General features: G+C 39.7%; 1 protein-coding gene across 1 annotated transcript; it reads left to right on the top strand.

Moving 5' to 3' along the window:
- The first annotated feature begins 8,797 nt into the window (after nt 1-8,797).
- On the top strand, nt 8,798-15,185 carry LOC108309485 (serine/threonine-protein kinase Nek3-like). Its single transcript, XM_037741141.1, has 5 exons — nt 8,798-9,655; nt 11,817-11,910; nt 11,998-12,095; nt 13,252-13,335; nt 15,099-15,185. The coding sequence occupies exons 1-5, from the start codon at nt 9,539-9,541 to the stop codon at nt 15,183-15,185; spliced, it is 480 nt and encodes a 159-aa protein (XP_037597069.1). The 5' UTR covers nt 8,798-9,538.

Raw genomic sequence — 15,185 nt, 5'->3', positions numbered from 1 at the left:
ATTAATGCCTGGATAGTTTGAGAATTGACTTTAAAAAAAAAAAAAAAAAACTAATGCTGACTAGCAAGATTCTCATAAAACTAAATGTCAGCTAGAGTTCCTGAAGTGTACTTTATTCTGCCAGGTTGCTGGGGAGTAGGAAATATCTTTTCTGAACTGACCCTGAGGTGTCATCTGTCTCAGGATAGGCAAGTGCTCCTATACTGGCTCTAGCAACACCTTAGCAAAAGGCACCCCAGTGGATTCTGAGGTGAGTTCAGTCTCCTTCCGATCCAGTTGGAGGAGACACTTCTTTGTTATCTTGACTATCAACTTCCCAAACAAGGCAAATACTTTTAGGTGAAATAGTCTCTTTGTGGCACCAGTGATCACAGCAAATGGTGATTGTGGCAGAAAGAAAGTTTAGGGAATCATTCATACAAGAGAAGACATTCAAAGTCTTAACATAAAATTACATATTGAAGCTGGCTCTGCTTTTAGTAATTATTTATGTTGTACACAAATGTCTGCTGCACTTGAGTAGTTTTATAAAAATGGCAATTAAAGGTAACAATATGCATTGTGTTCCACATCTTCTATTTTATGTACCTCAAGAAACTATAAATTAGTACTTAAGGTGCTCCAGTACATTTAATTTTTCATCTATTGTGTGCCAAGTTGTATGATAAGGACTTTACAATATTTGTACTACCAGTTAAACCTACCATACTTCCTTAAATTCCCATTCCAGACTTTTTCTCATTTTTATGTTTAAAATGTTTTAATAGGCCAGGCGCAGTTGCTCATGCTTGTTATCCCAGCACTTTGGGAGGCTGAGGTGGGTGGATCACCTGAGGTCAGGAGTTCAAGACCAGCCTGGCCAATACTGTGAAACCCTGTCTCTACTAAAAATACAAAAATTAGCCAATTGTGGTGCTATGCACCTGTAGTGCCAGCTACTTAGGAGGCTGAGACAGGAGAATTGTTTGAACCTGGGAGATGGAGGTTGCAGTGAGCTGAGATCACATCACTGCCCTCCAGCCTAGGCGATAGACTAAGACTACATCTCCAAAAAAAAAAAAGAAAAATAAATGTTTAAATAGCTGGGCACAATGTAATCCCTGCACTTTGGGAGGGGATTACTTAAGAACAAGAGTTTGAGACCAGCACAAGCAACATAGTGAGATCCCGTTTTAACAAAAAGTAAAAGATTAGCTAGATGTGGTGGAGTTGGTGGGACATGGTGGCACCTGCCTGTAGTCTCAGCTCCTCGGGAGGCTGAGGTAGGAGGATAGCTATGAGCTATCATAGCTGCAGTGAGCTATGAGCTATCATAGCTGCAGTGAGCTATGATCCCACCATTGCACTCCAGTCTGGGTGACAGAGCGAGACCCGTCTCAAAAAATAAATAAATAAAATATTTAAATATCTGGTTTTTGCATAATAATGGTTAGTAGCTTTGTATGCAACTATATATTACTCTTCATTTTATTTATCAGATCAATTTATGAGGAAAAGCAACATAGCAAGTAAGCCAAACTTTTCACCAACTTGTGTTTGACTTGATACTTCTTGGCTTCTTTTTTTTCCTTCATAGATTCACTTTCTACCTATTCTTGGATGACTCCCCAAACAATATTACCTACAGCCCAGACTTCCTCCTAAGCTCCAGGCCCCACCACACAGCAGACATCTCTACTTGACTGTCCACATCCCTCTAGCTTGCTGTGTTTCAGACTGAACTTCCTCCTGTATTCTTCTCTACCATCTACTAAATTGCTCAGATTTGATTCCCTTCCCGCATCCAGTAGTTGCTCTTTCTTGTCCATTGTGTTTCTATCTTGTCTCTTGAATCCATCCCCTTCTTACAGTCCACCTGCTTCTCCCCTAGGCCAGACCCTAGGCCTTCTTCCCTAGACTCTTCCTGCAGCTTTACTCCTCCAATCAACTAATTGACTTTATTTTTATTCTTAATTGTGGTAAAATACACATAACTTAAAATTTATCATCTTAACTCTCCAATTCATTTTTAACATTAATCTTAGAGTGACTTTTCAAAGCATAAATTTAGTTACGTCTCATCTTCCCAAACGTCTTTGGAAGTTCCCATCAACTGTAGAATAAAATCCCTAACCTGACATATTAGGGCTTTCCTAATTTCCCTGGACCAGTTTTCTCACTGTACCACACCCTGCTGTCACAAACCCTGCACTCTCAGCATTGTGTCTTTCTCTGTGCTTCCTCCAGTGCAGCATGCTGGTTCCTACCTCCTTGCCAGTGTGCCTGCAACTCCTGACCTGAATGCCACGCCCACCCTCAGTCTGCCTTAACAGATCCGTACTAGTTTTTCATACCTTAGTTCAAAGTTCCTTCCTCTGTGAAACCTTCTGGACTTACCCGATTGGACCTTCACATATCTCACCTTACACCATTTCTACTGTATCTTGACTTCAAAGGTAGCTTCTTTAATTTAGTAAGTTTCTAGGCTTAAAGGAGACATGTCACAAGTTGTGTTCTTCCAAAGTTGCCCATTTTTGTCTTTTTGAATAGCTTGATTTAAATTTCTAATGGGTTGAATTTACCTCTGATGCATTTGTAAAGCAACAGGTTAAATTCTACAGATAAAATGCCCCCAAATCAGTGTCCTCCTTAAAAATGGCTGAAAATAAGTGCACGTGTATATTGCAGTTTACATAAACACTATTTATGTTCACATTTCATGGATCACGTGTGACTCTGGAAGGGTATTTTCTGTGGCTGAGCACAGCTTTGGTTATTTGAAGATTTAGGTTTGATGCATCTTATGATAAGGATGCCAGTATTTGTATATTGTGGCAGATGTCATGTCGATTTCTATTGATTGCCTGTCTCCCTAGTAAAAAGTAAGCTCCTTTAGACTAGAGACCATGTCTTTATATTATATACCAAGCAGCCAGAGTGGTAACTGCTAATGCTAAATGCCTAATATATACTAGTTGAATGAAAAAATGACCTTTTAGTATTTCCTTTTCTAAACTATTTCTTTTCTTGGGTCAGAATGAAAACAAGTAGTATTGAGGATGCTCAGAATAGGAAATGCAACTACCACATTCCAATTATTGGCAAGGACATGAAGAGTATTGTTTCTATAGGTGTAAGGATGAGATAGAGTCTGAAATAGAAACAGAAATGATAGTCTGGCTAAAGATGTACAAAAAGTCCACAACGAGGTAAGGAAGCTGAAGTCCAAATGCCAATTTACTAATGGTGAAGAAAAATGGGGGCAACTTATTATGTTGTAGGGAAAATTTTTAAGTAACATGAATATGAAATGTACCTTATAACAGGTTCTATATTTTAAAAGGCATGTAATTATGTGGTCATGCATATTTGCGAATTTCATTAGGTTGTGTTTTATTAGTGGAAATAAATAAGTAGAATTAGATAAACCTGACTCACACAGTAAGCTGTTTCAATCAGCAAGATACTCAGAATGCAGAGAAAGTGACTATTTAAGTAAGATATTCTTGCAACCCCAAGAGAGGTAAGCCAGGACCACAGGTGTAAGTCTGGCAAGTAGGAGCCATGAACCGCTTTGAGGGAGTGGGGAGCAGCTTTAGGACAATATGTGGAAGGGCTCAGCTTGTCCACAAAATGTGTTAGGTCTACAAGTTTGAGAACTGCAGGACACACACCTGCATTTCGTTCCTCCCTCTGTTGTTGCCACTGGTGAAAATAAACCAAGTGCTCTCGACCACACATTGCTTCACCTGTCTTTATCAGCATTGCTACATAGAAGGAATCCTCGGCCAGGAGAATTTTCATTTTCTTAATGGCTTTTTTGTATACTGGGTTTACAAATACTTACGGCAGTTCACTAACTTAACGTCCCTGCTCACATCACCACCAAAGAGTTGAATCCAAATGGAAGGAGAAAGAATAGGTGGTCAACAGGGTCAGTAACGAAAAATGCCATGTTGGGCAAGGACCAGAGTAAGGGACTAACGGGCTGCGGGATGGAGTGAGGAGTTTAGAATCAGGGAAATAAGAGTAGATCCAGCAGGTCAGAACGGGAGTGCTGTAATGTCCCAAGAGGCCACCATCCCACCCCAGCTACCATGCATTGATTTTTCTCCCTGAGCCATCCCTGGAGAACTATTTGGGGGTCTTGTGACTGACCCAAAGGGTTAGAAGTGAAGTGGCCAGACGCAATAGTTGCAAGAACCAATGCTTAGAACTGTGGTAGAAACACCAGTAGCTCAGTAGCTAGTTCTATCCCCTAAGAGTTTGTTTTATGTAGGATATAACAAAACAGGCAAGCAATATAACCAAGAAGTATTTATTAAGCAATCTTCTTCGCTAAGTAAAGAAGGCTCTTGCCGGCGTGGTAGCTCACACCTGTAATCCCAGCACTTTGGGAGGCTGAGGTGGGTGGATCACTTGAGGTCAGGAGTTCAGAACCAGTCTGGCCAACATGGTGAAACTCCAAAAAATTTAAAAACTAGCTGGGCATGGTGGCACACACCTGTAGCCACAGCTACTCAGGAGGCTGAGGTGGGAGGATCACTTAAACCCAGGAGGTCTAGCCAAGATTGCGCCACTGCACTCTAATCTGGGTGACAGAGTGAGCCTTTGTCTCAATAAATAAATAAGGCTCTTTGGGTATCCTTAATGCCTAGCATAGTCCCTGGCGTATTAATAGGGCTCCATAAACATTTGAGTCTATTTGAAAGACAAAATTATGGAAACAAGATGATAGCAAATTAAGTGGCAGCATTTTTTTAACATTTAAATTCAGGTATAGCATACACATAGGCTTTCCATGAATTATTACAAAATGAACACACCTATATAACCACCACCTAGATAAAAAAAACTGCTTTACCAGCACCCCAAAAGTGTCACCTCCCGAAAATAGTCTCTATTACCACCATCTCATAAATTAGTTTGTTTTTAATTTGCTCTAAGTAGAATCATACATTATTGCATTTTTATATCTGGTACCTTTCAGTCAAGATTAAATTATCTTAAAAATATTGTTTTTGATATATTTATCCGTGTATGGATGTAGTTCATTCATTTTGTGTGCGGTATTCCATTGTTTATACCAAAAAAATTTATCTAATGTTGATGTTGTAGACAAAACAGCTGCCACTTATGAAAAGGACTTTATGCTGAGGACGGAACTTTTCCCATAACCCTGAATCAAGGACTTTTGCCTAGAAACCAATGAACTGTCACGATAATGCTTTATCTTCAATGAAAATGGTGGGTTATGCATGAGCTAGTGAGAACTAACTTCTTATTTTCTTTAAAAACCCTACCCAAAAATAGCTGGTCAGGACACAATTCAAATGCTTCTGGAATCTGTGTTCCTTGAATTTCAATTCTAAGACTGCCAATAAACTTCTTTTATTGCATTTCAGTCTCTGTGACTCAGATTAACACGTTATAATTAACATGTTCAGTGCTTATAGTAAATCATAACCAGATATTGATCACAATAATCCTATAAGGTAGGTTCTATTATTTTATACAGAGGGGTTTAGTTACTCTGCTGTATTAGTTTCTTAAGGCTGCTGTAACAAACTATGACAACCTAAATGGCTAAAACGACACAAATTTATTATCTCACAGTTCTGAAAGTCAGAAACACAGCTCACTGGGTTAAAATCAAGATGTCAGCACCCATGGGGTGCTTCCCTGTAATCCCAGCCACTCAGGAGGCTGAGGTGGGAGGATCGCTGGAGCCCAAAACCAGTACTGGCAACATAGCAAGACCCTGTTTCAAAAAAAAACAACAAAAAAAACAAAACAAACAAAAAAAAGGTGTCAGCTGGACTGTTACTTCTGGAAGCTCTAAGGGACAATTTGTTTTCTTTTCCTTTTCTGGCTTCTCCTTCTCCTTCCCAGCTCCTTTTTTTTTTTTTTTTTTTTTTAAATAGGATCTCTCTCTTTCACCAAGGCTGGACTGCAGTGGTGGGATCATGAGCCCTCCCCAGCTCTAGTGATCCTCCTGCCCCAGTCCCCTGAGCAGCTGGGACCACAGCTCCTGCCGCCATGTCTAGCCAATTTTTCGTAGAGACAAGGGTCTCACTATGTTTATTTCTCAGGCTGATCTTGAACTCCTGGGCTCCCGCCTCTACCTCCCAAAGCACTGGGATTGCAAACATGAGACACTGTGCCTGCCCCTCCAACTACTTGAGGCCAGCTGCATTCCTTGGCTGTTGCCCCCTCCTCTACCTTCAAATAGCTTTCTGATTCTGACCACCTTTTAGGGCCCTTTTCCACTTTAGAGACCCCTTGCAATTACCTTGGGCCCACCTGCATACTCCAAGAGCATCTCCCTATTTTAAAGTCAGCTGATTAGCAACCTTCATTCCATCTGCAATCTTATTCTCCTTCGCCAAGCAAGAGAACAAAGGCACAGGTTCGAAGGAGTAGGATGTGGACATCCTGAGGGATGGAGGTGGGGGCATTATTCTGCCTTCCACACTTGCCCAAGGTCACGCAGCTAGTACATACTAGCTAGCACTGAGTGCTGTGCCTGTGAAACTTGTCTACATAGACTTTCACTTAAACTGCAGACAGAACTCAGCTACTTAGTGGGGGACACTTTCCCTCAATATTATTAGCATTGTTTCACTGCAACGTGGAACAGCAGCTTTAAAACGTGCTCTTCCTAGGCCCGGCTACTCCAGGAACCTCAGACCTGTCTCCCCTCGAATTCCGGGGCCAGATTTTTTAAAGAGTATTTTGGCGGCAGGGCGCTGGGGAGCTGAAACAATTGGCAGTCTGGGAACGAAATCACAGGAGCCTCTGCAACTCGGAGAGGTTTCAGGGGTTCTCAGGAAGGGGGTGGGGTCAGTTTCCTTTACCTCCAAGTTTACACAAAATCCCTCTCGTAGGTATCCTAGCCTCTGTGCCAGAATAAGAAAACAACACAGTAACTTATTAGCCTGTGAGGTTAGAAGCAAGATGGAGTCAGTCATGCTAGATTTCTCTCATTATTTATAAATCCGCAAAGGTGGTTTCAGGGCACTTTCTGAACTTAGCCCATCTCTCACCGGTGATCCCACTTCTGGGTATTTGCAAATCTATCAGGTTTTTTAAAACTATTGTTGCAGGCATGCGAAGTTGCAGGCATCTGAATTTTGCCACGTTCAGAGTTATTCAGGTCTTGTAATGGTCATATAGGTGTAATACTGAGTAACAGGCAAATGTGGACAGAAAAGATCAAATGTGATTTTCAGCTAAGAAGTCTGGCTGCTCTTATTTTTTAGTTACTCTCCGTTGCACACAATAAAGCCCCGAAGAAATGAAGAATAATAACATGGGGAAATTTGGCTTCCATGTGAAATCGTGTAATGCCAGGTGTTAGAATAGAGGTAAAAGGGCTTGTTTCTCTCACGTCTATATACATTCAAAGACCTCATCGTTCTTGGAAAAAAAATTGTTTCGAAGACAATGTGTATGATTTGGTTATATGAAGAGATTATTTCTAGGATTTCCTATTAATTCTGTGATAAGCAGGAATACAAACTGCAAGTTTTACAGGTCACTGTAGCAGAGGTTTTAGTTTGATTTTTGCTTTGGCTGTCATGCTCTTTCTGCCTTATAATTCTTTGTGGTATGATTAGAAAACAAACACTATAAGCTTTTTGAAAAATAAGTAAATTCATTCCAGTGTTTTCCCTGCAATGAAAGAGAATGCATCACTTTTCTTTTTCTTTTTTTTTTTTGAGACAGCCTGGCTCTGTTGCCCAGGCTGGAGTGCAGTGGCATGATCCTGGCTCACTGCAAACTCCACCTCCCGGGTTCAAGTAATTCTCCTGCTTCAGCCTCCTGAGTAGCTGGGACTATAGGTGCGTGCTACCACACCCAGCTAATTTTTGTATTTTTAGTAGAGACGGAGTTTCAACATGTTGGTCAGGCTGGTATTGAACTCCTGACCTCATGAAGAATGCATCACTTTTCTAAGGTTTTAGTAATCATAATAGCTGCCAGTTATTCAGGACCTTCTATGTACCAGGCAAAGTGTTAGGAAAGTTTTATCCATTTTCTCTTATGTGCTAAGTAGTCCTATAAGCTGCTTCACCCTGAAAATATAGATGAGGAGACTGAAGTCAAGGACTCCAACTGTATGTTTAACATGTCTCTTGACTCCCAGGAGCCCCTAACTCAGCAGGTCCAAAATGAAACACATGTCTCTCTTCCCCCCATGTTTTGCCCCAACCTGCAGCACTCCCACTGCCAGGAAAATCAAACAAACAAAAAACCACACACACACAACCATAGTGCGTTTCCTCTCTCAGGGAGTGCCAGAAACCATCCAGTTCATGCCAGAAACCTGGGAGTCAACCTTGCCCCTTCTCTGCTTGCCCCCATAAATCTGACACCAAGAATCCTGTCAACTCCTCTGACATCTTTCCTTGCCATTTTTTCTGGCCCATTGCCTCCACCCTATTCCATTTCATTATTTTCCTGCCTTTTCTATTGTTGAAGCCTCCAAACTGGCCTACATCTCCGAGCTGGCCTTCCTGCCTCTCCTCCACTGGTCCATTTAATCTGCCATCTGAGTGAATGTTTCTTCTAATATGCAAATATGATTACATTGCCTTCTTGGTTAAATGCTTCAGCAGCCTGTTACATTTTTTCCATTTCTTGAACTGAATGTAATCTCTTTAGCTCTTAAATATGCAATTTCCTCTTCCTTGATTATTCTTTTCCTCCCCTTCGTCTAGCCAACTTTCATTCCTCCTTCAGGCTTCAGCTTAAATAGCCTACATTTGTTGAGGCTTGTGGTTGTCTCTCTGCATTGGATGTCCACGATGGCAGGGACCATGAGAGATTTGTTCAGACTCTAACATCTGACTCAGAGTTGGTGCTCAGTGTCTACCTGTTGAATGAACAGTATAGAGGAGGAAAAACATTTTTTCTCTACCCTCTTAGGTTCAGTGGCTGGGCCCTGCAAAATAAACTGATGAGAGATATATTAACAGGAAAAAAGGTTTATGCATAAATGTAAAGAAGTGGTTAGACCGGGGGCTCATATGCCATTTTAACAAAGAGTGAAAATTGTGGAGAATAACTAGACAAAGGTAGGGGAATGTTTCTTGGGCAAATTGTAGGAAGGTAAATATATGGGGAAGCTAGCAGAAGATAAGGGTTATTCAGTAAGGTTTGTTATGTGGACTCAAGTTGGTGCCTTCCCCATTAGTAAGGGTTGCTCTCCTTTTCCTGGTACTGGAGAGGAAGACACATTTACAAATGGATATTTATTACCTATACATAGGAAATTTTATGCCCTGCATTTATACAAAAAAGGGAGGGCAAAGAGCAAAATGGTTTCAGCTCAAAACAATTCTTACACAAAAGTGGAATATTTAGGGATGGCATATGCTGATCCTCTTCAAAAGGAACAAGTTGCTTGTTTCTTATCATGGTTATGAGAGCAACTTTGAGTTAATTTCTGCTTTCTGAAAGTACGTTTAATTCTCAGCTGTTTCTGCTTTTGAATGCAGTTTGGGAGAGCCCATGTGACTGTGCAAGTGGAGCCCAGCTGTGTGGATGCCCCAGCATGGATGACTACATGGTCCGGAGAGAGATTGGGGAGGGCTCCTTCGGCAGAGCTCTTTTGTTTCAGCAGGAAAGCAGTAATCAGATGTTTGCTATGAAAGAAATAAGGCTTCACAAGGTCACTACTAAAGAAGTTAGCTCACTTTGAAAGTATACACCCAATTTGTATAAAAGAATAAGTTTTTTGCCAGGCACGGTGGCTCACACCTGTAATCCCAGCACTTTGGGAGGTGGAGGTGGGCAGATCACCTGAGGTCAGACGTTTGAGACCAGCCTAGGCAACACAGGGAAAACCCATCTCTAGTAAAAATAATTTTTAAAAATTAGCCAGGTGTGGTGGTATGCACCTGTAGTCCCAGCTATTTGAGAGGCTGAGGCAGGAGAATCACCCAAACCTAGGAGGCAGAGGTTGCAATGAACCAAGATCACGCCACTGCACTCCAACCTTGGTGACAAAGTAAGACCATCTCTAAATAAATAAATTTATTTTTGAGATTTAACATGGAATTTCTCCTTCATGCAAAAGATGTAATTGGTTTATTTGTTAGCTTTACAAGGGCTAGATACATTATATGTGCTTCTTAGGATATTATAATTAACAATGGGAGAAAAGTAATAAAAGTTTTAGTGGTGATTATTGATAACTTTATTTCAGCAAATAATTGGTAATAATTTCCACTTTTGTATACCTAATGGTGTAGGAAATCTTTGCCAAAGCAACTCAGGTGCAACATTAATGAAAAAGGATCATAAAAAGACAATGAAGAACAAAGGCTAACCTTTGATACCAGGAAACCTACTGTGTGGATCAGTTTATAGGTTTTATTTCTTTGTAGACTATTACTGTGTATCATAGTTGTCCTATGAAAGAATTCACTACATGTAGACTAATAATATTTTGGATCATTTTTTAAAAAAATACATTCCAATAAAGTTCTCAGAGTGCTAGGCATTCTTTTCCCACTGGATTCTTGACTTCGTTCAGTGATTTTCAGACTTGAGTGGGCATCATAATCATCTGGAGGGCTTGTTAAAACACGGATTGTTGTGCTCCACCCCCAGGCTTCTGACTGAGTAGGTCCAGGTGGGCTTGTGAATTTGCATGTTTAACAAGTTCCCAGTTGGTGCTGCTGCTGCTGCTGGTCTGAGAACCCATGTGTTACTACACAATCAATGGCAGTTTCTTTTCTTTTTTTAAATTTATAGAAGGGGTCTTGCTCTATTGCCCAGGCTGGATGGAGTAGCATGATCACAGCTCACTGCAGCTCGAAGTCCTGGGCTCAAGTGATCTTCCTACCTCAGCCTCCCCAGTGGTGGGGACTATAGGTATAGTGTAGTCCCCGCCACTGGGAAGGGTAGCCACCATACCCAACTAACAATGGCAATTTCTTTCTTTTCTTTTTTCTTTTTTGAGATGGAATTTTGTTCTTGTTGCCCAGGCTAGAGTGCAATGGCTCAATCTTGGTTCACCACAACCTCTGCCTCCCGAGTTCAAGCAATTCTTCTGCCTCAGCCTCCCAAGTAGCTAGGATTACAGGAATGTGCCACTACACCCAGCTAATTTTATTTTTTTAGTAGAGATGGGGTTTCTCCATGTTGGTCAGGCTGGTCTCGAACCCCCGACCTCAGGTGATCCGCCCACCTCGGCCTTCCAAAGTGCTGGGATTACAGGTGTGAGCCACTACGCCTGGCCAGCAATTTCTTGATTGTAAGATAAATCATTCAGAATTTCACTCTTATAGAATAAATTAGGGATAAACAGTTTTGGAAACTTACTTTGCATGCCATCTTTGTTCATCCTTGATGCAGTAATACACCTGCATATTATTTTTTTATCTGGACCAGTGGACTCATAAGTGATGCAGACAGTCAAAACATGAAATCCCCCCTTTTTTTCTTTTAGGATAAAAAAGTGTCTTTTTCTTTTTTTTTCTATATTACAAGTTATCAAGAAAAAGGTATACTATTTTTGATGGTATACTGGCTCTCTAAGTCAGATGATGCTTAGGCTGATATTAAAACTATTTAACATTCTGACTGTGTAAGGAATGAAAAAAGAAAATAAAAATATAATGAAGGGGTCAGCTCAAGCATGAAAATATAGCCAGAGTTGAAAAATCACCAGGCAAGTTTTCTCTTGTCATTTGACAAACTTAAATTGAGCCAAAATGTTATAAAACTGGATCTAGCATTGAAGTATAATATAAACTATATTATTATAAAGTTATCTATTTTAAAATGCAGTATTAAATTTGTGCTTTTTAAAAATGTTTTTCTAGTCTTTCTCCAATACACAGAATTCTAGGAAGGAGGCTGTTCTTTTAGCCAAAATGAAACACCCCAATATTGTTGCCTTCAAAGAATCTTTTGAAGGTAAATACGAATTCCCCCAGGTATGTGCATTTCTGAATTTGATTTGTAGCCACTACAGCTTTTCTAAAGAGCTTGTGTCTATTTTAGCTGAAGGACACTTGTATATTGTAATGGAATACTGTGATGGAGGGGATCTAATGCAAAAGATTAAACAGCAAAAAGGAAAGTTATTTCCTGAAGACATGGTAAGAGATTGACTTACATAGCTTCTCTCAAGGTGTGGAAGCCACTTTTCTCATAAACTTTGTATAAGTTAAAAGCATTGATATCTGTAATTACTCGAGAAGGTAGATAGAAATGACTGATTTCTGCATTGGTGTTACCACTTAGTGTCCTCAGAATACCGCTGCCTGAAATGGTTTTAGGAAGTAAAATCTATAGGTTATAAATTATTAAGGAAAAGCATGTTTAGAATAATTTCAAGATTTTATCACCAAATTTTATACTAGATATTTAAAACCTTGATTTTTATCGTACTGAAATTTTAGAAGCCAGATTTATTTTATTTTGTTTTACTGAAATCAGAAGAATGAAGCTTGGCATTTCTGTTTCTTGGGAGTACCTATTGTCAATCTTTTTCCTTCTAAAACTTGAAGTGGTCCCTTCAGTCTAAGACTTGCTGCCTTTTTTGTGGAAAATTGCATACTAAATATTTTTTAATGAATTGTCTATGGAAAATATTTAAATTGCTCCAATGAGGCTTAGTTTGATTTAGGTTATAGCATGTTATAAATGTAAATACATATTCTTCATTTAGAAATTGTATTGTTAAAAATAAGGAATTCAACCTTGGCTTTAACTGGAAGAATCTCCACAGCAAAAGTGAAAAAAAGATCAGTTTGACATTTAATAGGAGGCCCCCAAGACACCTAGAAATTCTGGATACTGTTGACCTTGGATTTATAAGCAGGAAATGTTGACCTTGAAGGATTATTTATAATATAATGAAATCTTATATGGATATTCTGCAAAAGTAAATGAAAATCCAACATAATGGTAACACTAGAAAAGCTGTAATATATTTCTTATTGGTGAACTACCTTTATATAAGCATTTAAGAAATACTTTTATTTGGCTGAATATAAGAAAACTAGTGGAAGTTTTGCTCAAATAAATTGCTATTTGGATCACACATAAGATGATGGAAAATGGAAATCACGGCTTTTCTGAATTTCTCCAAGTAACACTGAATCTTAGTTGAACTATGTAACTTACAGGAGTCTGTACTCACATTATGTAAAATCCTGGTCGACTAAGGTCTAGACATGATTCTTTGAAATTTTAGGTTAACATGAGTCAGTTACCGCATGTTTGAAGACTTTGCATACTTTTTTCTTACAGATACTTAATTGGTTTAGCCACATGTGCCTTGGAGTAAATCACATTCACAGGAAATGTGTGCTACGTAGAGATATCAAGTTCAAGGTGAGTGGAGTACATTTTTAGACTTAAAACTAGGCGGGATGTGGTGGCTCATGCCTATAATCCCAGCACTTTGGGAGGCTGAGGTGGATGGATCATGAGGTCAGGAGCTCAAGATCAGCCTGGCTAACATGGTGAAACCCTGTCTCTACTAAAAATACAAAAATTAGCTGGGCGCAATATCAGGCACCCTGTGTTACTCCAGAGGCTGAGGCAGGAGAACTGTTTGAACCTGGGAGGTGGAGGTTGCAGTGAGACAAGATTGTGCCACTGCATTCCTGCCTGGGTGACAAAAAATAATAATAATAATAATAAACTATTTAATTCATTTTGCTGTGTTATCCCATGCATTTTGGGACATTTTTGTTTAATTTGGAAATATTTAAGGCCAGACCCGGTGGCTCACACCTGCAACCCCAGCACTTTGGGAGGCCAAGGAGGGCAGATCACAAGGTCAGGAGTTCAAGACCAGCTGACCAACATGGTGAAACCCTGTCTCTACTAAAAATACAAAAATTAACCAGGCATGGTGGTGCATGCCTGTAATCCCAGCTACTCAGGAGGCTGAGGTGGGATAATCACTTGAACCCGGAAGGCAGAGGTTGCAGTAAGTTGAGATGGCACCACTGTACTCTAGCCTGGGTGACAGAGCGAGCAAGATTCTGTCTCAAAAAAAAAAAAAGAAAAATTGTCAGCCTAATATTTGTTTTTCAAATTAAAGTTTCCCCCACCTTTATTAAAATATAATTCACAAAAATTATGTATATTTATGATGTACACATGTTTTATATATTTATATACATACACACATTGTAAAATTATTAAATCAAGGTAATTAATATATCTCTATCACCTCACATATTTTTTTTTTGTGGTGAGGACATTTAAGATCTACTCTCATCACTTTTTAAGTATTCTATGCATTATTATTAATTGTAGTCACTATGTTGTACAGCAGATCACTGGAACTTACTTGTCCTAACTGAAACTTTGTACCCTTTGACTTAATATTTATGCTAACCAAATAAGGTAATACCTGAGAAAAAGCCATTGAAATCTCTGTAGTAGTACAGTCATGTATCACTTAAAGACAGGGAGATAAGTACTCAGAAATGCATCGTAAGGTGATTTTGTCATGTGAACATCGTAGAGTGCACTTACACAAACCTAGATGGTATAGCCTACTACACCTAGGCTATAGAGTGTAGCCTGTTGCTTCTAGGCTACAAACCTGTACAGCATGTTACTGTACTGAATTCCTTGGGCAATTGTAATAGAGTGGTAAGTATTTGTGTATTTAAATGTAGAAAAAGTACAGTAAAAATATGGTATTATAGTCTTATGGGACCACTGTCATATATGCCATCTGTTGTTGACTGAAATGTGGCACGTGACTGTGTATGTTAATGTGTCCTAGCTCTCTTTTAGTGACTACTTGCTAAGTCCATGTGTTCTCAGATGAAAAACGGTTGACACTTGGGCCTGCCATGTGGCATCACCCTGACACAGGTTCTCGCTGGGTCAATTGGGTCTGCCAGTACAACCTAAAACTTGCTTGTTAGATTTCAAAGCACTCATCCTGAGTTTCCAAGCAGGGGAATGTGTAGCTGTCAAGAGGGGATCTTGATGTTTCGTGTTTCACTCTGGGACTCAGCTGTCAGCATTTCTACCCTTAATCTCCATCATCAGCAGGCTTTGGAAGACAGTTACCTGCCTCATGTTCAATGATGGAAAACATAATCTGAGTTCTTCTTTTTAAAATGAAGAATGTCGTCCTCACTCAAAATGGAAAAGTGAAATTGGAAGACTTTGGATTTGTCTGTCTTCTCTCTAAGTGTGTATCTCTGTCCTAG

Source organism: Cebus imitator, unplaced genomic scaffold (genome assembly GCF_001604975.1).
Source record: "Cebus imitator isolate Cc_AM_T3 unplaced genomic scaffold, Cebus_imitator-1.0 Scaffold94, whole genome shotgun sequence".
Lineage (NCBI taxonomy): Eukaryota > Metazoa > Chordata > Mammalia > Primates > Cebidae > Cebus > Cebus imitator.
The sequence above is the reverse complement of the archived record's forward strand: the minus strand, read 5'-3'. Positions and strand labels throughout refer to the sequence as shown.

Excerpts from the sequence above, each read along its gene's own strand:
- LOC108309485 (XM_037741141.1), top strand. The coding sequence starts at position 9,539 with ATGGATGACTACATGGTCCGGAGAGAGATTGGGGAGGGCTCCTTCGGC. Across the intron at positions 9,656-11,816 it reads AAGAAATAAGGCTTCACAAG|TCTTTCTCCAATACACAGAA; the intron begins GTCACTACTAAA and ends ATGTTTTTCTAG. Across the intron at positions 13,336-15,098 it reads GTAGAGATATCAAGTTCAAG|AATGTCGTCCTCACTCAAAA; the intron begins GTGAGTGGAGTA and ends TTTAAAATGAAG.